We start from the raw sequence: 26,538 nt of genomic DNA on the forward strand, positions 1-26,538 counted from the left end.
TATTGCTGCTTTATTAAATCACAAAGCACTGGACCACTTTAATACATTACTTATTACTGCAGGTTTTCTTCTGCCTTCACTTATGCAAGAGAAGACTCATGGATGTATTATTATTATTATTATGATTGGTATTATCCCCTGCTGCATGCACCACTCTGTACAGCAGGCTATCCTGCCTAGTCCCATGGGAATGATACATCTGGTTTCCATCAACAGCATTTCATTTATTGACTCTTTTTTTTCTTTAGTACACTGTTTATATTGGAAAGGTAGTCAAGAGACCAGTTTCTCTACTGAGCCAAACATATTTTCTTTACTATTTCTTAATGCATTAAAGTGATCTGGGAATTGACTTTCTTTCTCAATCCAGCAAGGCATTGAATCTCTTTTTGCTGTTTCTTAGATGAAACCCAAGTCCCACCTTTGTAGAAACACAGTGAGAATTAAGGTGTGTGCAAATTGTAGGAAGGATGGAAGGAGGAAGGGCTCAACTGAGAGATCTATTTTCCCAGCCCCTCCCATTGGGAAGATAAATACTAAGAAGAAGGGTACCAAACCTTTTATAACTGCTGTAGCACATTATTTAGTTCCCCTATGGAACAAGTAGCACATGCTCTAAAGGAAATTTTATTTTTGCATTGGCTGCCAACCATCATATGCAATGTTTAGGCTTCCAGATATTTTATAGCTACCTTTCAAAATCCACAGTCTGCAGAAGTCAAATAATAAAACTGATGAAGCAGATGGAAAGGGCAATATTTTGAACACTATTGTAGTAATTTATGGCTTGGTAAAATAAAATTAACTTCATGGCCTTGGGGTACTGATAAATCTCACACAAACAAGTCTGCAGCAAGGAATGGGTGGATGTGAGTCTTTGGATGGAATGGGTGGACTGAGTCTTTATGAAGTGTCAGCCCTCATCCTCTGCAGCACTTCTGCTGTTGTGAAAGGTGGATTGCCAGATGAGGTAATTTTCTGCATGTTTGAGAGTCCTTGATGGCTAAGAATCTTTTCTTATCATTCTTTCAATGTTGTGGAACTGTAATCTTCTTGCTATATCTAAGGGAGTCTCCCCATCCTGAAAGAAACACATGAAATACATTGCAATATGACAGATATGGGTCACATACAAACAGATTTCCTAACTCTGCCACCTGTGTAAGGTCCCCTGTCACTTCTGCTCTAAAATAAACATTTCAGGACATGCTGGGCCTAATACTGCTCTGGCTGAAGAAAAGAACAGAGACCTCCCCTACAGGAGGGAAAGCCTTTCTACTGTTTCCTGGGAGTAATATCCAAGTGTACGGAGCTCAGCTAAGATTTGATTTCAAGAGCAACATAGGTAATACACTGCTCACCTCAACTCAGCAGTGCAGATACTCCCAGGTCAATATTGATTTGGGCAACGCTTGAGCTGTTCTGGTGACAGAAGCAGCTTGACTTGGCCTCTCAGAAGAAGGGTGCTCAACAGTACAAAAACCACCTAGGAAGACTTTTATCCTTGCCCTACAACCTGCATCTTAGGAACAACTATAGAGTAGCTCTGAGCTAAGAAGAAAACAGGAGACAAACTGGCTGCCAGGAAGATGTGCACCCTTTTCTTTACATTGCTGTGCACCAGCTAAGGCCTACAATGTACTTACTGGTTGACCACCATGATAAGCAAATACATTTATCAAATTCACCTTCTTACCCGATTCTTTACAGAAGTGTCTGCATGGGCTTCAAGCAGCAGAGGAATGACTGCCTGGTTTTTCATTTCACAAGCATAGTGAAGGGCTGTGCTGCCAGACTGAAGGGAAATAGAAGCAAATTAATTTTATCTCTATGACTTCTTTAGTAGAGCTTAGGTAAGTAAGACTACCTGTAGCATTTCCTGTCACAATACAGTACAAAGTAAAACAAATACATTTCCATGAGAAAAACAGGACGAAAAACTTAATTCCTTCCCTGGGACGCAACTGCTAAAATAGGTTTGATACATTAGTAGGAAATCAGTAATTTCAGAGGATCACATGAGCTTGACATCAGAAACTACATCTTAAACAATACTGTTTGGTTGCACTTCAGTGTTTTAGAATTTCATTGCTGATAAAATTGGTGTTTCTCCTTTTCTGTCTTAGAGAAGAGGAGCTCTTTACCTCAGCCAAGTAGGCTAGTGGATCCATAACTCTGTATATGGCAGATCAGCACACTCTGAAGACCAAGAGAAGACAGAGCGTCTTGCCCTGTAGCCCACAACTTTGTTCCAGTTCAAAATAAATGCTGATAGACTCAGATGCTTATATCACTAGAAGCTTTACAGAATTGGGTATTTAATACATAAGTACCTGAGCCCAGCTTGCCAGGATTTTCTTATGAGGGCACTGTTCAGAAAGGGAGGATTAGTTGGTCAGTGGGGAATTATTTCTCTATACACTATAAGTCTGTTGCCCGAGTGTCATGCAGAAACACTGAACCCTCCTGGTACATTAGTCAGTTCAGTCCCTGATACTCCTACTACAGCTATGCTGCTAGAAGGTTCTGTAGTCTGTTTTTAGTATTATTTCCTGCATGTGAGCCACATTTGCATTTGTATAAACCCACTTACAGAGTCAGCAGCATTCACATCGACTCCAGCTCTAAGCAACATCTTGACCAGGTGTTCATTCTGTTTTGTCTTTGAGACCTGTTTGGTGCAAGGGAAAGAGTAACAGTTAATCTGTATATAGTCTTAAGTATATTTGTACTAAATACTATGGGGTTTTTTCCAAAAAGAGGCATTGCCTCTGGAAATGTCAGACTGATGCAGCAATGCAGATCTGTCCCTTCACCAGTTACAGCCACAGCAAAATCCCTGCTCCTTCTGTTGTACACATTCAGTCTTGCTTTAAGAAAGCAGTCCATATTCTGTAGAGGTTTCTAGCCTGAAACACTGCCATGAAAAATGGCAAGGGAAAGATGCAGGGTGATTCTTGCTTCCATCCAGACTCACCATGAGAAGGTATCCAATTAACATAACTGGCATGAGGATTATGATGAGCACATAGTCAAGGAAGGTGAACCGTTTCCTCACAGCATAATGGAGGCAAGTGCAGTCCTTCTAAACACAAAGCAACTCTCATTAGTACAGATTCACTGAACTCACTTCACTTAATATTGAACAGAGCAGACCATTTTAAATTACACAAGCTTTCTTTTAGACTGTCTAATAGGAAATCTCCTGTGATTTTCAAGCAGAAATAGACACATGCATCTTGCTTCATTCAAGCAGAAGCACATTTAACACATAGAGGGTCATGGAAATTGGACTACACATGCAAGAAGGATGTGGGATCCAAAGGATTCCATGTGTATGTTGACAAACTTAGACCTGGCTGCAGAAATTCAAAGCAGAGAGTGGGTATCTCATGTGGCTGTTGCTGCCACACAGCAAGGTAAATCACACCACAGCCCCCCTTCTTACAGAGGTGCTGGCTGCTGCAGCAAGGACAAATGAGACCTTAGATCAGAGAAAAACAGGAAAGTAGTAAAAACCACCACAGACTCCTATTGAGAATAGTTTTAAAGTCTTTAAATACTGAATATACCAAAGCAACTAAAGGGCAGCTCTGCAAAGTTTTGTGCTACAGTGTTAAACTTGCAACAGGTTGTCAAGATGGAGCTGGACACAGGACCCCAAAATAAGCAGAGAAGCCTTTTAGTTCCACCTGTTTCTCCACATATCCTCAGTAGGTAACAAACCTGAGGTTTGTCTGTGCTTCCCAGTGTCCCCACTGGCACTCCAAGAATCTGAAAGAACAGTCCCACAAAGGAAGAATCAGTGGCCACTTACCTTATTTCTGAGGTTGACATCAGCATGTTTCCTCAGAAGATAGTTAACTATCCTGTTGTTTCCTTGTCTACATGCACAAATTAAGGGGGTGTCTCCAAGGAAGCTGTCCTGGACATTCAAACAGTTGCTGTTGCTCTCCAAAAGGAGATGAACTTTGTTGAAATCGTTGTTATAAGCTGCCTGGCAGATGGGCTGAAACGAAAAGATAATATTCATCAGCACGTGTTTCACTAAGACATCCACACTTCCCATTCTGGCTTACTACTCACACACCCCAAAACCCTTGACAGAGGCTGTAGTTCTTGGTGCCTTCCAGAAGATGGTGGTAGGAGACACTCCTGCAGCTGCTACACAGCTCTCAGTCCCAAAGTCACAGCCTTTGCACAGTGGAATGGATTTTCTGTTCATTTTGGATGCTATTTCTAGAATCCAGGACATAAGTCCTGTCTATTTGCAGCCATTAGCAAAAAAAAAACCAACAAAAAAAACAAATACAAAACCAAAAACAAACCCAAAGCCGGCTTGCATTCTCCCAGGAGTTGGTCACTGTATTAAGCAGCAAGCAGGGACAAGCCCCATGCCTGATTTTACCTCAGGCTTTACCTTTGGCTGAGCAGAATGAAACACTCCTGACTCATCCATTCCCAGAAGAGAACCACACTTCAGGTGAAAGTTGAAAAACCAAGCCCCCACCAATGTTTCTTTTCTAAACCTTGAAATAGCTAAAAAAATACATGCCAGTGTGCCCACAGGTCAGATCCTGCCTGGCTTTGGAGAACTGCTTGCTGGTCAGCTTTTTGCTCAGTATTTCTACACATCCTTGACCTAAACTGCAATTCCTTTCCTCTCCAGTAGCAAGAATTCAGACTAAGGAGAAGTTGAGAAGGGCAGGAGTACTGCAGGTTTCAAACAGCCTTATACAGGCAGAAACTAACATTTAGAGATGGGGCAGACTGGTGGCATTTGAATTCTCCAGTCAAAAACAGAGTACGTCTTCCTTTTCTTTGGTACTGAGGATTTTGCCCAACATTTTCCAAAACAGAAATTTTCTTTAAATATTAGCTGTAGTTTTTCCTCTTCACTGTCCTTTTTTTTTACATCCTAAATACTCTATATGAAAAAGATCTAGTCCTGAACTCTGAGTTCTTTCCTCACTCCTCCAGATTGTTCCCTTCTCTCTGTCCTCATCTCTACTCCTACACCTTCCTGCCTTAAAAATATTCATCTTATTTACACTTTTTCAGCCAAACTTTGATCTACAACACAGGTTTATCTCCAGCATAATTACTGCCTAGTTTTCTGTACAGCTGCATAAGAGAAGTGATTTGTTTCCAAACAAAGTATTTACATGCTTACCAGACCTTGCACCACTTCTTGTTTTGTTTTTATTATATCAGACAAAAATCTACAAAGGACACATTCCATATTTTAAACTTGCACATCTGTCTGTATTTGTATAGAAGCATACTTATACAATTTGGGATTTTGCATTTCACCAGAACCAGAACTGTTTTAATGATTTTGAGGAGAAAAGCCTCTTTCAAGCCCCTTTTGGTGTGATTTGCACACAGGTGCCATCTAAAAGATCAGTTTTTCTCTAGAACCTTGCTCTCTGTCATGTTGGTGTCTAGTACTTTATCTTCATGCCCAGGAGAGAGAAGATTCTGTGGAGTCTGCACCTCTGATTTCCCTACTTCTCTTTTTCTTAGATATTGCTTTGCAATATCTAAGAAGATGCAGGAGATTTGCTCTTTGGTTGAACATCTTTTCAAATCCCAGTCATTTACCATGTAAATTTGCTCCTTTCTGAGCTGGTTTTGCTCATTCAGCAGCTCAAGGATATGCTTTATTTACTTTCCTTTCTGTGCTTCCTCCAAGACTTTTACTTGCTAGGTGGTTAAACCCAAGGCATTTCTGACCGATGCTCTCATTGATCTGTGGGATCTTTTTCTAAACCTTACACTACTGCTGAACACAGTTCTAGAGCCATGAACAATGAAGGCACACAGACCACTCCCTAAGAGACCACGTTATTTGGGGCTGAAGTCATGCACAGAGCCAGCACACACAAGTCACAGGTGCTCTTTCACCTACTGAAACCAGCTGTCCTCAGAAAACATCCAGAGCCAGAAAATGTAAGGAAGCAGTTCTCATCCATTCCAGCAACTAATACCTGGGAAACTGATGTATTTAAAGTATGATGTAAAGTAAAGATGCATTTTGAATCATTATTATTTCCCCTGGAGTGGGGGTACTTTGTAGAAATTTTACTGTCTGCATTAACATGTTCCATTCACATTTAAAGGAAAAAAACAACAAAGAAACACAAACTTTTTTCCAATTTGTATGGAATTTTTTTTTGAGGCCCACTCTGCTGGTTTGTATTCTTGAAAATACCTTTCAGTCAAAGAAAGGTGAAAAGTCTCACAGACCAAACTCGTAATGTATCTCTCAAATTGGCTTTTCCCTGGCTGGAAAAGCAAACATCATAGCAGAATATTTAAGTAAAGGAACAAAGCACTGCCAACAACTATGAGTTCATGATATTGATACCAATAACGATAAGGATTCAGAAAAAATGTGTTAGGAAAGTATAAAGATAAGAAAAAATACAAATAGGTTACAATCAGCCACTTGTCCCAAAAAGACAAATGCTATGTTAGATAGTGTCTCTCACAGAAAGAGATGTTGCAGAAGACACTTTGCTGGGATAGTGTGTAGAGTTCTTGTCATTTGGGTCCTGAAATGAGATCAGACCATGGCAGGAGCATGAAACATCTCTACAACTGAGGAATATGAAGAGCCTGAAGGTTGATTTGCTTAGGGAGAGACAGCACTGTCCCTGTCCAAAATAAATTAAAGGGTCAGTATTAAAGAAGACCAATTAATTTCAAGGAACATGGTGAAAAACGTGATACATCTGACCAAAAAATTTAGCATGAAAATTTGAAAGAGATTTGTATTCATAAGCAGAGTAAAGTAACAAAACGAGCTTCCAGTAGCAACAGATTGGACACAAAACCTGCCTGGCCCCAGGATGGGGCTTGAGCATGTGCCAGGATTTCTGTGGTTGTGAAGCCTCAGCCACAAAACTCTTCCACTTCTCAGGTTTTTTGGGTTGTCAGCCTGGCAAACCTATCTAAAGGAGCACTAATTGTGCTTAAGACTATTTTAAACTATTCCTCAAAGTTTTCTCTTAAGACAATAATAGAATTCCTTACAAACAGGTAGTACCTATCTGGAGTATCAGCAGGGAGGACAAGTTTGGAGTTAGATCAGTGTTAGGTACGAACAGTAGGTTCCATCCAAAACCCCAGAAAACATATTTCCTTTAAGTCTCTAGAAAATGCTGGAGGGTAAGAGACTGGAAAATCTCACTCTGTTTTCTACAGTGTTAGAAGATTGCCTCAGTAGTGATACAGCCAGTTTCATATTTGTGTTATGGTTATTGCTGTTTCTGTGTTGTTGTTATCCACTCATCATACACAAGAGAGAAATAAACCCATGGGATAGTTCTCAGAATACCTGAGCTTCACATTGCAGGGGCAAGCCATACCCAAAGAATCCAAAGTTCATGTCTTGTGCTCATGCTCAGCTGTGGCAAGGAGCAGGACAGTGAGAGCAGAAGTCTGATGGCAGTGGAGGACAGCCAGGAGAGCCCCTGCAGCTTCCCTTGTTCCCAGAGATGCACTGGCAACTGGAGCAGATGTGTCTGTGGAGTCTCCTGCAGGGATGTGTGAGAAGTGCTCCCACCAGAGAAAGCACCAGTGGGAACTGAGTTCTCAGCTTCTGGAGGAGTGGTTTGCAGTCCAAGTCACACTGTGGCTTCTCTTGCCCACACCACATCATTTACAAATCCCAGGGAGCTCACAACAGACCTGGCCCACCCCCTCAAAGCAGCAGGGCAGACCCAGCACTGGCACAGCAAACACTGCACCCCAGACAGACACGGCCTCGGGTCTGAAGGGAGGGGGAGTAGGATCCACAATTCCAGCTTAGGCAAAGAGGGAGAGAGGGCCTCTCTGAAGGATCTGGCATCAAAGTCCTTCAGCTCTGCTCTCATTCACACTGCTGCAGCACCACCCAGCATCCAGACAAGGTGCACAGGATGAACCTGACAGTGGGACTGCACAAAACATGCAGTGGAAGAGAGGGAAAAATCATCACAAGCCCCAAACACTCCTTTAACTCTCTCCAGAGATGCCTTTTCCCAGCCACAGCATCAGGGATAATCGTGAACTAGAGCACAGCCTGCCCAGCTGAAAAGCAGGGGGCAGACACTGGAGAATGGAAAGTAGAGTTTGAAGATTAAATATGCTAATAACTGAGTGTTTAAAATCTCTCTTTCTACAATACTTCTTCTTCTGCAAGCCCTTCAGACCAGAATTTAGTTGTTCAGTATATAAGGCTTCAGGGAAGTATATACTGAACAAGTGCTCTCAGCCATGAAAACCCTTGCATTTCCTGTGAGAAATACTCACAGGACATGCAAGGGTTTTCATGGCTGAGAGCACTCAGTACATGATCACATGATCATCAAATAAGTGGTGCAAGAAAAGCAATAACACTTCCACTATCAGAAAGGGCAGTTATAGAACCATTTTTTTGTGGTTTTTTAATCAATTGCAGAACATGATTGATGCTAGGTCCTGGTAGTTTATCCAGATCCAGGGGAACAACCACATCTGAACCTGTCTGGTGTTTCTTGCATCACTCTCTGCTCAGCTTTGATGAGCTAGTGATAAACCTCCAGCTACTTAGCAAGTTCTACCACACAAGTAAAGGTTAATGGCACAGTATGAAGGACAAAGCATTCAACCAATAGAGAGGAGGTGAAGGTAAAGCCTGTCTTGCAACTTGGAGAACAATTTCAATTGCAATTGCTTCCTCCTTTAGAACTCCAGGGGATTGCCTAAATTACATCAACTCTTTGCAATTGTTTAGAAAAAAAGAAAAACATTTTGCAATGTCAAAATATTCTGAACCAATCCATAGCCTCCTCCATTGCACCAAACTTATACAAAAAGCATGCTATGAACTTAACAGAAAAGTCTAAATTATGTTTAGGATGCCAAGAAATACACTAATATCCAAGTAAGTTGTGCTTCCCAGAAAAGGCAACTTACAATTCTTTATTTTCAGTGCCCTAGCTTTCTATCCTGTATAAATGAGCCACAATTTACACAGAAAACTGTATCTCAAAATGTTTAAAGAGAGAAAATGAATTTATATGAAAATATTAACTAATAAGCATGAAAAACATGGAAAGCTTTTAAACATTCTTTAAAAACCTGTGTAATTAAGCTAGACAGCACTGATTTCCACTGCAATACTATCTCAGAGTAGTAGATCTGGAGAGAGGCAAGAAAGCCTTTCAGAATAAGCTACAGTCTGTTCAGCCGATCACCCTATGAATGCCAGATTCAAGTTCCTTGTAATTCTGAAAGAGAAGATACCTGATTTCACGGAATAGCTTTTTTGAAAATACAAGGGTGGCTTTCAGTATAGAAATGTAACCTTTAAAAGCACTAACTATGTAATGCTGCCTCCAGAAAAAGAAACACAGTGCAATGCACTCTTTTCACAGTCACAAAGGACCAAAGTCTTCATTTGTCCCCACGTGTACACATAGGAAATTTATAACAGAATATGTTTAGGTAGAATTTATGCTAAAGTACAGGAAAATGTTAAATGAACCGTGGTTTGGGGACAAACCCATAAAGATAAGGTAAAAAATAATTACCTTCTTAAAACAATACGGAGGAAGTGGAAGGTTTTCTTAGGCATTAACTTTATTATCTATATTCAGTGTAAGCCAAGGAGTTGTCTGCCTTTTGCAAAGCTGTTTGTTGCTTGCACCATGTACAGATTGTTCTGATCTCAACACAGAACAACAGAAAATGCTGAACACATACTTTGTGAAGCCATGATAATTATGCCAGTTATTGCATTTTCTTTGCTTCTATAAACAATATTACTGACAGATTGTAATAGACAAAGGAAAACATTTCCAAAGGGAAAAAACTTCCAGATCACTATAAGCCTGTTTATGGGAGGCTGCAAACGGGACAAACCAAGCCCAGTGAATATCCATACCTTCAACAGCATCAGCAACTGCAGAAAATGGTCACGTACCTCTGAATAGAGTATCCCCATGCCTATTCTTCACTCTGGAGCTCCTTCTTGTTCAACAGCCCAGCAAGTTACCCTCACCTGAAATGTGCTCGAGCTTGTTTGAATCTGGTTAATAGTTAACATAAAAGTATCACTTTTTCTTAAGCTATATTTCCTCTCAGTGCTTTCTACTTAGTAGCGTAAAACAATTGTCTTCAGAAACCCAACCCAGGGAGGTAAACCTGAGAACAGCAGCTTACGGGAGACTGATGGAACAAGTTACAACACAGAAGCATTTTCCTTTGTCATTTCTGCAACAACATCCTCCATTTACCTAAAAAGGAAAGTAGAAAAACAGGTTGAGGAGAGGAGGGAGAGAGAAGGGAAGGAAGTTTCACAAGTAAAGAAATGGAGGAGTGAAAAGAATAAAGAGCATGAAATCTAAAACTTAAAATAATGAACAATTGTACTTAGTTTACCACTCAAGATACTGTTGACTAAAACACATTCCAAACCTTCTGCAAGAAAATGCCTGTCAAGAAAAGGGAAGCAACTAAATCCCACGCCTTTAATGAAAACTCCCAGTGTAATTAGCCTCTCACTCTTTAATTAAGCAGGCCGGCCGCTTTCATCATTTTTGCTCAGTCTTCTCTTTCTAGCCCAGCCCAACCAAGAAATATGACTCATGTCTAACCTGATAATTTTATATGCTAATTGGGAAGAGAATTATTGCTGATGGCCCTGAGGATAAGATGCTGACGGCATCAGTCTTTCTGAGTAAGGCATGTGTTACAAATTACTGCATTCACCTCAAAAATATCTTTTCCTTTTATAGTTTAAATCACATTTCATGTATCTCAAGCAAATTAAAAAAAAAGTTTTAAGACATATTCATGTAAGTATGCATCTTAAATCCAAGCCCTCTGCCTTACATTTGAGAACTTTTATTTCCAAATAATTTAAGTGTTTATTCCCAGCGAGGTGGAGACCATATAAAATTTCTTATTCTATCTCCAGCCTTGTCTAATTAAAGTAGTACAACACCGCTGGAGGTAGTGTTCTTTTGCTGGCACCACTTCTAGCCCTTTCAGTGGCTGTTTCAGAAGAAAGTTAGGCTGGCAGGTAAGAGACACAGACACAACACCTACCTGTGACAGACTCTCTGGGATCCTCACGACAGACTGGTCTTCAAGCATGTGGTGAACATGACGTTGGAGTAAGGACATGGAAGAGCAAGTAACACCTCAAAGGTGAAAAGGTCTTCCTAAGCAGTATTTCATTAAGATCTTCTTCACATCAAGATCCCAAGATATCCACATCCTCCTGCATCTACTGACCAGCTTGTTGGAATTTATAAACTACAACCTGTTGAAAGAAATGTTGAATCACTAAGATGTTACATAAAACAACTTAGTAGTTTAATTAATCTCTTCCTAACAAAAATAAATAAATGTATGGTAATCTGAAAAAGTATTAAAAAACCCCCAACAAACAAACCAACAAAAAAAAAAAAAAGAAAAAATCCATCCTCTCTAAAGCATCACATCCTAGGTCCTCCTGAAAAGCACTGAAGTGACTACTTTGGTCAGAGCTTCAACTGAAGAACAGTCAAGCAGCCCAGCCATGATGAGATATGAAAATCATGCAAATGCATATAGTCACAGGTTCACTTCTGACTAACCAATTGTTTCAGTGCTCTTCGCCATGCTTGTAAATGAAGATTAGAATCCTGAAAAACTTTTTTTTTTTTAATAAATAAGGGGATTTTTTTTCTCCAAAGGGTGCCAAGACAGTGCATGGGCAAACTGTTCCCTGCCCAGTCTGTGTAGGAAACATGATTCTTATTTCCTGACAGAATTCAACAACATTCAAAAGTTTCATTGAGCCAGAAGGCAACTAAATATTTTTCAGAAGGCTCTTCACCAGGGCAATAATAAGGTAAACTAATTTTTCAAACCAGCTATCAATAGCTTAAGAGCAGCATATTCAACAAAAGCCTCAGAAGATTGTTTGTATCTTTAAATTCCAAGCACAAGAATTTGTATTGCCACAAATCACATGAGCTACGTTACTCTCAGGAAGGCAACCTGTGGCTTGTTGGAGTCATGTGTGCAGAACAGTCCTCCCAAATGCACATTCCTGAAAAATGCAGTCCTGGAACAGGCAATGTTTGCACAAGAGGGACACTTGCACTTCCCCTCAGAACACTGTTAACCACTTGTACAACATCCTTGCAAGGTCCCTTGCACCTCTGCTGCAGGACAGGATTAACTCAACAGACCCAACAAACCCAAAGACCCCTCCATGGCATGGACCAGAACCTGTATTTTATAACACTAAACTGAGTTCATGCTGTGTCCAGCTCCAGGCCTGACCACCTGGACTTCAATTTTGACACAGCATTTTAAAACGGAATACTTACTTTCTTAGCTTCCCTGGTTCTCTAAGTAAGGGCAGCCCATCCTGGGAAGTCTCTGTTTCTAGGCTTTGTGGTTTTTATTCTCTCCTTATAAGCATTACTTTCATTCTCTTTTCCCTTTTCAGATGGGCTAACATATCTTTTGCTCTTCCCATCAACACTATCAGGAAATATATTGTACATCCCGTATGCCACCACAAGGTGATATACGTAAAATGTTTCAGGTCATTCCCAGCTGGCAATTCTATAAAACAAAAATTGTAGGATGGTGTTATCTGGGAATAAAGCAGAGAAAAGTCTTCAATATTTCTCACTAAGTGGAGGTATCAGACCTGCTGAACTGTGATGTTTTTCATTGAGAAATCACCATTTTGGCTTTTCCACAGAGTGTGCCCTACTTCATAAAGCAGAATTGTTTCTGTGGTGACTCTCAGGTTTTGTTTATTAACAAGAACTTACTTCATTCATTTTCCCAGGCAAGGCAGCATATCATTAGCACCCACGTTTCAAAGAATTTGTAGCATCCAGAAGCCAGGCCAGTTTCAGTGAGGATCAAGCCCCCCAGGCTGATTTCAATTAATTCAGTGGTTAGGCAAGGGTCTTAATATATTGTGTTCACAGAGTTTATGGGGGTGGCTTGGAAATAATAAGAATGAGTGTTAGCACCCTCTCTTGACTTGAAGTTTAAACAATGCTTTCAAACTTAATTCAGTTCCTGAGAATCCCTACAGAAGAAGGGTAATTCAGACCAAACTCTGTATGTTGTGGGGTTCACACCTTTCAAATCACTTCTGGTTTTATTCTAAGATTATCTAACAAAGAAGGATTGTCCCAAACAATCAGCAATTCAGAAAACAAGCAACTGGTGTGGAACCAGTGACCAAAACAGCTTTTGTACTATTCACGGCAGCAGAGATCACATTCACAAAACTAGAAAGTTTTGAGAAAAGATGGATTCTTCTCCTTTTTATCCCAAAATATAGTAGTTACAGCACTTAGTAAGACAGGTAGCAGTACAGATAAAGATCTGCCACAGCCTCAGGGAACAAGAATAACCAAGTTCCTCATAAGTATTCTAATGACAGGTTAGATGCCTCTTTACCTCACCAGATCCATGATGCAATTTGGTCTTTCAGAATTCATGCAACGGTGCTATTTATCATAGAATAGCTCCACTCCTTAAATACTGCCAAACAAGCAGCACTGAAACATGCTCTCCTATGCATGCAGATCACACAGAGCCCTACTGCTGCTCCTTTGATTGGCACAGGCTTCTGGCAGGGAATCAGCAGGAGACTGACCAGGAGCTGCAGCAGGCGGTGCAAGCGCGGGAGTCAAAGCACAGGTAAGTTTGTTCATGTGCATCCGTGCTCTCTTTCTCCCTTGCCTGTCTCCATGCAGATGTGCTGTCCTGGTTCTGAGTAGCTGGTTCTCAGAGCAGCCAGCCTGCCATCCTTCCTGACTGCTGTGCATCAAAGGGCAGGTTTGCCAGAGGTGGAGAGGAAAAGGCCTTTGGCCCATGCAAAGGGAAAAAGGAGTAACTGAGGGTTTCGTTTTGTTCTCCTTGTTTTTTCCCCTAGGAATGTCACTGTGGATGCATGGAAATCTCAGCACGGAAAGCTTATACATAAATTAAATAAATCTTGTTCTTACAGTTGCAAAAGCTTTTGATTTTTCCCTGCAAGTTAACTCAGAGATTCTGACACCTGCTAGCCTGGTGTGTTTATGTCCAGTTATAGTGTATGTAAAAGCCATATGACTCTCTCAAGAGTACACTGATGAATTTCTAGAAGGTTTAGGGTTTGTTTTCATTAATATCAAAAACCTCCAGAAATGGCATTTCTGAATGTGTCTTTCAGGCATCTTCCTCTACCTTTTTTTTCCTTTTTAAAATAATTCAGTTATTTCCAGTTTGCCATGGTAAATGTCACTCTTTGGCATTGTTTCATTGCATAAAAATACTAGATTATTGTTCAAAGCCCCTATGACTTGGCCATTGAAATTAATGAGACAGCTGTGTGCCAAGCCTTCGAGTTGATTGTTGCATTGTGTCTGATATACAAAGCTTTCATATTCAGTACAGTACATAGAAAATGGCACACCATAAAAAAGGTAATAATTTAGCTACCACATAGATTCATCTTTAGTACAAACTGTGACTTATGCTGGACTTTTCAGGTTTTTTTCCAAACAATGCTCCACATGCAGAAAAAGAGGAATGTGTTTTTTACTTTTGTTTGAACTAAATAAAATAGCAAAAAGCAGTGGAATATTTACTCTGAAACTGTGCTTCCAGAGCACACAGGTAAGAGGATTTCTGTTGTACAGAATAATTGGAGCGATCTCCTACAAAGTGGATAGATCACAATTACTTTGGATTTCAAAATTAAAAGTATAATATTGCACTGTATATATATTCTAATAATATATAATGATATATAATTTTTATATTATATCTATCCATCTATCTAAAATATTCCATTTGTGGCTTAATCCAAATGTTGTAGTCACTCAAGGGATATGATAGATTTAATGAAAAATTAAGATAATTGACAACCCACTCACTCCCTCCCTCCTCAAGAAATTCAGAGGAAACAAATGAAAAAATATTTTACCTGTCCTTTCTATACTCTACAAACCTTAATGATCTTCCCCATGGTGATTCAGATAAAACACTCTGGGTTTATGACCTGTTCCATCCGTGCTAATTACAAAGGTGACTACAACCAAAAAAGCAGGGCATTAACTACACAGAGAGCACTACGATTTCTGCTCAGGCAAGCTTTGCTGTGACCACCTAAAATCCAGGAAGATTCAGCCTTTTCTCCAAGAAAGACAGCTTTACAATAGAAAAGACCATATGTAGAGAGAAAGGAAGGTACTCATCACAAACTAGCACCAATGCCATATAAACACAGGTTGGTTCCTTCTCATCCTGCAGCCTTTGACTCATTTGTAGTCCATATTAAACAGGAAAAGCTGTAGACAATCCTTCCTTTACAGTTTTTTATTCCGGTAGCCCTTGGGGAACAGTTCTTAGGCAACTTTCAGGAGACTCTCCTCTTGGGTCCTCCTGTGGAATTCCACACCACTCTCTTCCTAATGAACAAAGAGCACCTGCTCTTCCACACAGCCCCAAGATGTGGTGCCTCCTCGTGCTGCTCTGCTCCCAAGGGATTGCCTTTTCAGCAGGATTCACAGCAGCCTCCACTGCAGGTGTTGACACAGGCCGCTGCAAGAAGAGTCGCAACCCGGAATGTTTCATGAACGTTGTAAGTTGGGTCACCCTCTGTCCTTTTCTAAAGCTTCTCTCCCACTACCACTACCACTGTCTAACAGTGCCTATCAGGAGACTAAAGTAAGTTCCCTTCAAAGGGGTCCCTCCAGCAGCAGAGACCTAGAGGAAATGTTGATGCTCCTATCCAAACAGCCTGAGCTAGAGAGAATTCCTTTGCAGTGGAAACAAAGGCTGGCTTCTAGTCTCAAGGCCTACCTTCTGTAACAACCTCTTTGCCTAGTACAGTGGTAAGGGTGCTTGTACCCCTTCTTCAAACAGCAGATTCTCAAAACAAAAACCCCTTGCTCTGAATCACCAAAGATTTCCTCACTGTGGCAGCAGTGTAGTAGGTGGTACTGTGAGTCTGAAATAGGAGATCCACCCTCCGTGGCTTGCTTAACCACACTTCGGCAAGAAAGGACTCACTGTGGATCAGATAGAGATACTGATGCATGTTTACTGTTTGAAAAGGTACAACCTTGCTGTGGGGAGAGTGGGAGCTTCAGAAAATGTTCATTAGAGAAGCCTTTCTGTTGAGTCGTGAGGTGCTGAAGGGACCCCCTTGATTTCTAAACTCCTTCTCAAAGAGGAGCTTGGATGCAGCTGAATCCAGTCTTTGACTCTCACTGCTGAAGGCTAAGGAATTATAAAGGTGTGATTGAAACATTCTATAACTTTGTCCTGCAAGACTAACCATGGAAAACCAGATATATTTATATAAAAAAGAATGATTTATTATAATTAATGATTAGACAAAAATAACCTAATCAGAAATTTTTACTACACAGTAGAGTAGCTAAAACTACTGGTATAAGATAATATAGGACAGTGCATTATATCAAAACAATCATATAAAAGCAATTGTACTAAAGCTAGCAAAAAGAAACAATTATTGAAGTAGAGATTGATGTAATTCACCCACACTAACACCTGTGGGCAAAATCTCTTTTGCTCAGCCTCGAGGAGCAACTTGAGGGGCATCCCAATCCAAAGGAGAAATCTTCATACACGGTCCAAGAAGGGATATGTTAGGAGAACTTGACCATATGAAAGTGGACAGGACTTTGAAAGTATAAAGCGATTGACTACCAACCTTATGTCTCCAGGTTGGCTTAGCAGTTTATCTTTGCCAGACTTTTGTTTCATTATCAGGATGCTAATTTGGGGTTGAGGTATAAGATCTGTTTTAGCATAATTCAACACAACAGAAATACATGATGCTCCTTCTCAGCCTACCACTATAGCTTGCAAAATAGGATATTATTTCAGTAGTTTGACCACATTCCAAGGCAGAATATCATACTACAGATCTGTGTCAGCATCGTAAAACAGGATAAACTATCTCCAAAAGGTTAGTCACTCACTTTGCCCCATAATAGGGAATCAAATTTCAGACAACTACCATCTACGCAGGTCTGATGAAGATTTTACTGCATCCTGCTACTCTTAAAAGTCTGTGTAGTGCTTGAGTGCCACAGCTACATCAGTTACTACAATTTGAGTGATATTAAGCATTAAGTAGAATACACAAACCACTTCACAGAACCCATTCCAACTCCTCTTGCTGCAGTTTGCATCCTCCAGCCTCCATGGCTACAGCATGGCAGCTATAGGATCATTCACAAAAAAGAGAGACATGGGGTTTGTTTTCCTGCAGGAATCCCTTTTGGTGTCCCTCCCTACCACTACAACACAGTAGAGAAAGGCTAGCAATACGCTATCACATTTATCTCCCTGGCATGTTCTTGGCTAACTTCACATTCCTGGGCAGAAGCAGCCTCCAAACAGTTCTTGCACCAATATCTTCACTGTAAATGCATGATAACAAACTCTCCTTTGGCTTTCCAAAGAGTGAAATTATCAGATATCACGGATTCCCCAGCGAGGAATATGAAGTTCCGACGGAGGATGGATACATTCTTGGTGTTTTCAGAATTCCTTCTGGAAGGAAAAGCCAAAATACAGGTATGATATATAGGATATAAGGACAGTCTGAGAGCCAACTCTTACATGGATTCCCCATCCTTCCCCTATGCAAATGCAAAGTTCCATACCTTTCCATCTCAGCAAGGGTACCCAGTCATTCAGCTAGAATGCAGCCTGAATTCTGTATATTGGTTAAAAAACTCCTGCAAAACCAAATGCTGCCCCCCAGATTTAAGTACACATTACTTATTACTGTTACAGCTTAAGAAAATCTCTTCTGTTTTAGGGAAGAAGCCTGCAGTCTTGCTACATCATGGTATTTTATCAGATTCTATTCACTGGATTGCCAACCTACCCAACAACAGCTTGGGCTTCATCCTTGCAGATGCTGGCTATGATGTCTGGTTGGGAAACAGCCGAGGAAACACCTGGTCTTTAAAACATAAGACCCTTAAGCCCTGCCAAAAAGAGTTCTGGCAGTTCAGGTACTCTTTGGAGAAAGAATTTCAGAAGAAAGCAACTATCAGGGAACTAGCAAGATTAGGCAGTTAATACTAGAATGTAGAACTTTTCCCCGTCTGACTATATGAAAAAAATTCCCTTCTGAATTACATGAAAATGCAACATGTTTTCATATAATCTGTCTTCAAGTGGGACATGCAACATTTAAGGAGACTAGACAAACTCTTTTCCATAGATGCAGCCCAGGCATATCAGGATGGTTATAAGAAGGGATCAGCTGCATGAGCTGGACAGGCTCTTCTGGAATCAGCACACACAGAAGCAAAGCTGGAAGTACACAGGTCACCTTTGCTGCTTTCTGTGGGAAAAGGCTTCCAAAACTGGGAGGCATCTGTAACCTCAAAGTCTCCCACCAGACACCATGTCCCAAGTGCAGAAAGGACAGGAGAGTGCTCAGCCCAGTCTAGAAATCTGATCTACTGCAGCTGATGTTATCTGAGAGAAAAAGATTTCTTGTAACCCATGCAAGTGAAAGCACTGATTAAATTCAGTTCCCCAAGGGCTGCAGCTGTCAGGTGAAGCTGGCACCTCATCCACACAGAGCCCAAGGCATCAGGCAGCCAGGCTGCACAGCTGCTCCCCTCTGCCCACTTCCCCAGCTCAAGCCAGGATGCAGACACAGTGTGCAACCTCCTCCTTCAATGGGTGCTGCTTGCTGCCATGAACAGAACTGACAGTCAGTAACTCACACTGGGATAGTCACATTGTCTGCCAGCTTTTTGTGTTTCTCCCCACAGCTTCGATGAGATAGGTAAATATGATATTCCAGCAGAGCTGAACTTCATCATGAATAAAACGGGACAGAAGGATGTTTACTATATTGGTCACTCTGAAGGATCTGCTGCAGGTAATGTTAGAACTGTCTCGGTACCAAACAGTCAGTGTTAGTGTTTATGATTTATAGAAAAGGCCTGTAAGCAGAGTCTGGGGTTTATGTCAGAGTGTACAGTTGTCCTTTTACAAAAACAAACTTAGAAACACAGGAGAAAATGGGGGAAAGTGGCATTATTAGAAAATTATTTTCCTTTCTTCCCATATGTGTGTTCTAAGAGTCTTTTTACAGAATTAATAGATCAGACGAAATCGCCACCTTCTTTGTTTTCAGCTAACTATGTCAGCCAGTCAAATCCATCAGTGGAGAAATTTAAACACATTCAGAAAACAGGGACAAACCCTTTTTAGCTTTAATGCCTTCCTTATACTCTTCCTTTATGTGTGAATTCACCTTCATGAAAGTATGCGCTTAATTACAAGGAAAAATTATTAATCTTCAGATAATTTTTGTATTGCTGAACAGCAGCATACACATGTACAGTCTTTTAGAGACTGCAAGACAAGAAACTTTTTATTTTGAATTTAGGGAACTTTAGAGAGAATTTGAATTTCAAATATCTAATTAATATACCTTTTCAACCAAACTGATAACCAAAGTTATGAGTTCTGATGAAAGCAGTATCAGGACATGCTCTAATGAGCTTGTATCCTTAGAATGAACTTTATCTTCCAAATAAAAGTTTTAAGCAAGAATCAAACATTCTCTTTAGGCCTGCAGCACAGAAATATAAAACAGACAATGGGATGCTAACCTAGCCTCACTCCTTTGCTGCCTACTGCTTTTTTATTTATTCGGTCTATGCAGATCTCTTTATCAACTTGACTTCTTTTTCTGAGCTTGCAGGCTTCATAGCACTTTCTACTTATCCTGATTTGTCTCAGAAGATTAAAGCATTATTTGCTTTGGCACCAGTGACCACCATCACACATGCTACCACTCCTATGATAACGATTACAAAGCTTCCCGAGGCACTGATCAGGGTAAGTAATTTCTCCTTCTGAAGAGAAAGACATAATTGTCTGCTTCCCTGCTGGACTCACTCAGCCTGAACTTCTAAGGGGTGATCAGTTAGAATTGAATTCAGTGTATCAGACTTCAAACTTCCCAAAGAGCTAACCTGCAAGGTTTCACATGGTATGGTTTTTGCCATTTCTTTAAGGTAGCAGGCATACTTTCACCATTATTTATTTAAGTCAAATTATTTCTGAAGGAAGCTTTTAAATACCAGAACAAAAGAAATCTAATATAGTCTACTAAATCTAGCCTTAAGCACTAATAAAAACCACACATAAGATATTTCACATCTTAATTTTATCAGACATGCGGATCATTTATGCTTGTAAGGTATTTACTTGTAGAGTGATAAATGAAACTTAAACACTAGAAGGTGTCAACTTAATAGAATTTGTTGGGAATGTGGAAATCATGCATGCTATACTGTATGTCAAACCACAGAAGCACATCCTCTTCCTGTCCAAGCTGCACCCATGATGTGACTATAGAGCATTCAGCTCTTTACCCTTCTCATTTGTCTCATTTGTCTGATCCCTCTTTACTTAGGATTGCAGTACAGTACAGTTTGCACCTGCCAGGAAAAAGTATTAGGGCAAAAAGGGACTTCTTATATTCTGCAGCCATCAGTGCAGTGCAGTGCAACTTCCTTTCTCACTGAGATCAGTACACTAAAAACAGATGGACAGTGACCTCCAGCACTCATCTCAAGGAGAAGGAGAAACAAGTGGTCTGAACACTCTATAATGGATAGTAGGATGGCAAGCAGTTTCAGCAATCCTGCCTCTTGTGAAGAGGCAAGGCTATTAAAGAAGAGAGAGTGACTTAAAGAAGAGGGAGTTTACTGCATGAAATAATCTTGCAACAGCTAAGAAAAGTTTTGCACTTTTCCTCCCCTCAGTTACTATTTGGCTGCAAAGGATTTTTTCAACACAATGAGCTGACGGAAAGACCTTTAACACAGTTCTGTGCATGTCTGGGGAAAGTTTGTGGCAGTATCTTGTGCTACCTAGCCGGAGGCATGATACAAAATATGAACACGGTAAGCACCTCCAAGAAAAGCTTCACACAAGTAAATCTGAAGAAGCTTTGAAGGGCAACTGGACAAAGATCTTTTTCTCTTTTGCATAATTCATATCTTTTTCTTCCTAAACAACAAGACATCTGGCTCCTCTGAACATAAGAGGTGTTTTCTTTTTGCTTGCTACACATTGAAAGATTTCCAGCCAAAACTCAAAGCTGTTTCTTCACACTTCTCCCAGCAGAAAGATTGTATTCCTTTACTCTGGCTGCTACCTCTTGTTCTTACAGACCTTTCACATGTCTGTTCTCCAGTCACCTTTAATCTCTCAGACTATTTAACAAGTATACCCATAAAAAGCGCTCACACACGCAGCTTCATTATGCTCACGAGAACTGTATATTAACAATCTTCCTCTACTGATTATGCACAGCATATTTAAAAGTATTATACAAATCATACAATCTGGGAAAAAAAGACTATACACGCTTCTCAAATTATGTTTTTTCTACATTGAGAATGTTGAAAAGATTGTCCCAAAGATATAAAATCCTATGTAATCATTCCTACTGTAAACTAGTGTATTTGTGAATTTGTGAAAATGGAAGTTAAGAAAAAATTGTGAATCTTTCCTCAACTTCCATTTTTATATCTGAAGAATATCCTATAAAATGGGATATGCAGCAGTATAGTACTCAGGGTCTTCACAGCTTTATTCTGTCACAGCACTGGATCTGTGCCTTCATAACACTTCTGCTTTGTCTCCAGAGTCGAACAGATTCATACATTGGACACTACCCAGCTGGGACATCAGTACAGAATGTTATCCATTGGCAGCAGGTATAACTGTGCTGACATATAAACACTCTTAGTACGGCTTTTTATGCCACTGACAGCCAACAGGGAAGTCCAGAGGTAACAGATCTGGAAATCTGCCCATCACATCTTCTCACCTGTCACAGAGGGAGTCCTGCTCCTCATGGCTCATCAGATCATTCCCTGAATTTCCCCTTTGGCACCAGGCTCTGAGATTTCCTCAGGGCACATCACGCCTCTCATGGTCTCCAGCCTTCATCTTTATTTATGGAGATGTGTGCAGAAAGCTGCAGAAGGGAACACAAGCACAATCTAGGCACTTGGCAGGTGGGATAAGTGAGAACTTTACAGTCAGGGAAAACCAGACAAGGAAGTGATCTAGGTTAAAGATGGTCTCCCAGAGGGTTAATTGCAGATTACCTCCAAAAGCCAGTTTACTGCACAAAGGGTTCTGCTGGCACAATGGCAAAATGGGGAACTGCCTCTTCTGCTGGTACCTTATGCCACTTTCAGACCTCTAGCCTGTTCTGCCTAGGCTCCAAATCAGACGAGGGCAAGATAGCATTGGCTCAGAAACACATCACTCCATGTGAACAGCAAACTTAAGTGAACTCTATGTGAGCTGTGAACTTAAGTGAACTCTAAGTGAACTGTGCCACTTAAGCCAGCCCTAAAATACATGTGTGCTGCTGTACATCCCCTGCCTAAAATTCCTCGTACCAGAAACCCAGAACCCAGAGACAGAAAATAGAGATGAGCTAGCAGAGTTCTATCATATCCTCAGTTACTTAGAAGTTTAGATTTAAAAAAACCACACACATTATCAGTAAGACAGGTTAATCTTTTATTATTTTGATATTCCTTTTAGACAAATCACAGAAGACACCAGGTTAGTGCTAAGGTACTCACACTCAGTTCCCAATATTCTTGTATGCAGTTCAGAGCCTCTGATATCGTTGCCACTCCTGTGAGCAGAACAGACCAGACCAAGCAGGCACACAAAAGTTGAGGATTTTGAGAAGGTATCCCAGGCTAGTGAGAGCTCTGACATGCTCCTGCACCACAAAGAGCTACTTTAGCTAACTAAAGAGCCAATTAAGATAGGGCAGTAAGGCTGTAATTACTAAACATAAAAAGGGTGGTGGCTGAAGATCAAGAGAAAATGTTAGCAAGGGGAAAGGTGGTGAACCACTTATCCCACAATCCCTCCTCAGTATCCCTGGAATCCTGTCTGCTGCCTGAGACTTGAGTTCATTCATATGCAAGAAAACAACTCCTGTACTCTGTCTCTTAACATTTTCATTTTATCTGTCCTCGTTACAATATTAACAGATAAAACATGCAGACAAATTTCAAGCTTATGACTACGGCTCTAAGGAAAACATGAAGAAATACAACCAGGTAAGGCATTTTTCTGAGAACTCATCCTTGGGTCCTGGCAAAACTAAGAACAGAAAAATACATACATTAGCACCTTGAATGCTACAAAAAGAAGGGAAGGGTGGTCTTAGGTAAAGCTTCACCTGAACTTAATAGTCATAATTGTCAGAGTCTATTCACAAACATGACAGATTCTTGCAGCCTCCCCTACTGATGCAGGGATGTGTCCAACAACGTGTCAGCTTACCTGCCATTCCCAAAAAGCTAAGAGTCACAACCAGGTCCTAGACTGGATGAATACAGAGCTCTTCCCCAAAAATCCTCAATGTCTGCGTTTCAGTTAAACACTAAAATGGGGATGAAAAGGGGGAAAAAAAAAGTGGAAATGCATACCTTGGTTTTCAGAGACTACTTGCTGTAAAAATTAAACTTAAGGGATGGTTCAGTATGGCACAGTGGAGACTGCTGGGGAGAACTAAAGCATCCTCTATGGAAAAAAGGAAACAGGCAAAATTTGGTCTTTAGGAGCTTTATTTACTGTGTAGTCAACACCTGAAAATGCTCTGCTCCTATTGCAACACTTATAACTCACCTGATTATTTTCTGAGGTTTGATCAGATCACTTGGCTTGTTGTGTGCTTTGTGAGTCAGGGCAGGTTATTTTATGGGTGGCACATTGTTTTACAAGCGGGTGAAGATTACAAGGACACCTTCCTTTTCAGACACCTTTCATACACATATATGGTCTTTAAATACCTGAAGTTTAAACTCTAAAATGGGCAATGCTTTCTTTCCAATACTGTGGAAGATTAGGAAATGGTCCAAAAAGCAGTCAGGAAGAAAGATAACTGAACCACCCTTTGATAAGGGCAAGTTTCAAAACATCTTGTGCGTGGTCCCTTACCACACTGACAAATAACCATCCTGCATTAAGTCATTTGGTTCAGATCTCATCTCCATTTTAATCTTTTGTGTTTCTTTAACTTCTTCAGGGATGACAAGCAAGGCAGTGAATGGGGTTAGGGCAATGAGAAATAAGAGGGTGGCCTTCATCTTTATGGTTTTACGGTAGGTAGTGCAGAAGCAAAAGAGAGGTGCTTGCACAGAAACCTTTCTCTAAACACAACTCTGATGCAGCAGCATTCACTCAGGTCTCCTCCCTGCCTTACAGACTGCTCCTCCTGAGTACAAGATAGAGGAGATAAAGACACCAACTGCTGTGTGGAGTGGTGGACAGGACAAAATTGCAGATCCAAAAGACATGGCAAGGCTACTTCCTCGGATTACTAATCTCGTTTACCATGAGCAATTTCCTACATGGGGACATCTTGATTTCCTCTGGGGCCTTGAAGCAACTGAGAAAATGTATGTGAAAATCATTGAACTACTAAAAAAATATGCTTAAAGTGCTACAGAAGGATTTAATTCATGCAGTAGAAACCCCAGAGATTTCTATTTAGTAGTTGATTATTGGTATAGGGATAGGTATAGAGATTTACAAACTACTGAAAATTGGTTTGCAATATTTTTACATTGCTTCCTATGGTGTTAACACTATTTTGGTAATTGCAGTCTTTCTGAAGAAGCTGAGGTACATGTGAATGACCACTGAAAATACAAATATAGAACCTGGCAATAGCAGCAAACTGTGCATAAAAGACAACTGCATCCATCTCAATAAATATTCCTGCCACCATCAGTAAAGAAGTTGAAGTTCTTCTAGGTCCTCAGCTCATCATGTCAGTGCTTGCCTATGAGACTGTTCCAGGGGGTACAGATCACACCAAAGGGTTCATCATTACAGGGCAAGTCAGGAAGCTCAGGCACTGTGGGTGTTTCTGGGTGGGGGCATAAGCCAAGATTTCTCAGTCAAGACTTGTGGAAAGTGAAACCCATTTGATAATAATCTGAGAGATAGAGAGCAATATAAACAAAACATGTTTGTCTCTCATAACACAGAAAACACATGCAAAGGCCACCTTCATGCAAACATATGCAAATGACACACCTCCTCTAGCAACCTGTGGTACCACTGGGAATTGAGTTCTCACCTCCTGGGGACATTTGCAGTCCAAGTCACAGTGTGGCTTCTCTTGCCCACACCACATCATTTATAAATCCCTGTGTCCTGACTGCCCCAGGGAGCTCACAACAGACCTGGCCCACCCCCTCAAAGCAGCAGGGCAGACCCAGCACTGGCACAGCAAACACTTCACCCCATACAGACACAGCCTCGGGTCTGAAGGGAGGGGGAGTAGGATCCGCAATTCCAGCTTAGGCAAAGAGGGAGAGAGGGCCTCTCTGAAGGATCTGGCAGCAAAGCCCTTCTCCTCTGCTCTCATTCACACTGCTGCAGCACCACCCAGCATTCAGACAAGGTGCACGGGATGAACCTGACAGCGTGACTCTGCATAAAGCGTACAGTGGAAGGGAGGGAAGAAAACAGAATCACAGCACTGAACTCCTTCCACCCTCACCAGTGGTGCATTTTCCCTGCTGCAGAGGCAGGGCTGATCGTGAACTAGAACTGATTCTCCATGAACCAGAACACATGGCTCTGCCCAGCTGAAGAAAGCAGTGGGGACACGCAGCCCTTTCAGGGAGGTGAAGGAAGGTGGATCTAGCAGTTCCTCAAAATCTGGTTGGGTGGACACTGGTCTGAAATTAACTTTGCTCATCCTGGAAACAGCCACCAAGGGCTGCCCCAGGACATCAAGTTCAAACTTTTCTAGAGCAGCTTCCCATGCTGTACAAGAAGAACCAGCCACAGACACACCCTGCAAGAGGTTACAGGGAAACATTCAGGTCAGTGACCAACAGTTCTTGGGAAAGAACACCATTGGCAGCGTCTTCAATACTGAACACCTAAATAAGTCTAACGTTCAGCCTAACTTCACCCCTGACATAACTGAGTTTTACAAAGGATTGCCAGTTTTTCTAACTGAGAATTTCCAAATACCCATCTCATAGCGTCTCCATTTACCAAATTTTCCTGCAAGCAAACTTTATCTTCTTATTGCCATCCATCAGAAATGCAGTCCTGGAATGCACAGGGTCTGGACAACAGGAATAGGCATTCTTTACACCTCCCCTTGGACAACCATTAGCTATCCAGACAAAATCCTTGCATCACTGAAAGTGTCCTTTCCATGTCTGCTTCAGGATAGGATTAACTAACAGTTCCACTGAAAACCCTCCATGGCATAGACTGGAGCCTCTGTTTCATAACTCTCTCAGCCAAATCCAAGATAAAAGGGTAGGTGTTTGAACATACTGGATTTTTGCTGCTTGCCCAAATCAGTCCCTCCTGTTCTTAAAGTCAGGACCAAGACCTGTTGTCTCACTCCACAGCCACCGGCACCAAGAGTGGTACTTCAAGGCTGGGAAGCCAAGAAGCACA

General features: G+C 41.0%; 2 protein-coding genes across 6 annotated transcripts in view; one reads left to right on the forward strand and one right to left on the reverse strand.

Annotated features, from left to right (window-relative positions):
- ANKRD22 (ankyrin repeat domain 22) overlaps positions 1–26,538 on the reverse strand; it is a 27,170-nt gene continuing 632 nt past the window's right edge. Inside the window, exons 1-8 of one of the 5 annotated variants that reach the window (XM_064430792.1) lie at positions 21,896–24,320; positions 11,080–11,296; positions 10,192–10,265; positions 3,818–4,009; positions 2,978–3,085; positions 2,594–2,671; positions 1,697–1,795; positions 1–1,081 (exon numbers count right to left, since the gene is read on the reverse strand). In XM_064430792.1, coding sequence (XP_064286862.1) covers positions 1,004–1,081; positions 1,697–1,795; positions 2,594–2,671; positions 2,978–3,085; positions 3,818–4,009; positions 10,192–10,227 — 591 coding nt within the window. In that variant the 5' untranslated portion in view covers positions 10,228–10,265; positions 11,080–11,296; positions 21,896–24,320 and the 3' untranslated portion in view covers positions 1–1,003. The other 4 variants (XM_064430789.1, XM_064430794.1, XM_064430790.1 and 1 more) reach the window with 4 other exon arrangements.
- On the forward strand, positions 15,491–24,543 carry LOC135306576 (lysosomal acid lipase/cholesteryl ester hydrolase-like). Its single transcript, XM_064430795.1, has 9 exons — positions 15,491–15,622; positions 17,478–17,592; positions 17,840–18,038; positions 18,813–18,922; positions 19,754–19,890; positions 20,823–20,963; positions 21,711–21,782; positions 23,091–23,159; positions 24,310–24,543. Exons 1-9 carry the CDS (start codon positions 15,491–15,493, stop codon positions 24,541–24,543), a joined length of 1,209 nt encoding a protein of 402 aa, XP_064286865.1.

This window comes from Passer domesticus, chromosome 8 (assembly GCF_036417665.1).
Source record: "Passer domesticus isolate bPasDom1 chromosome 8, bPasDom1.hap1, whole genome shotgun sequence".
Lineage (NCBI taxonomy): Eukaryota > Metazoa > Chordata > Aves > Passeriformes > Passeridae > Passer > Passer domesticus.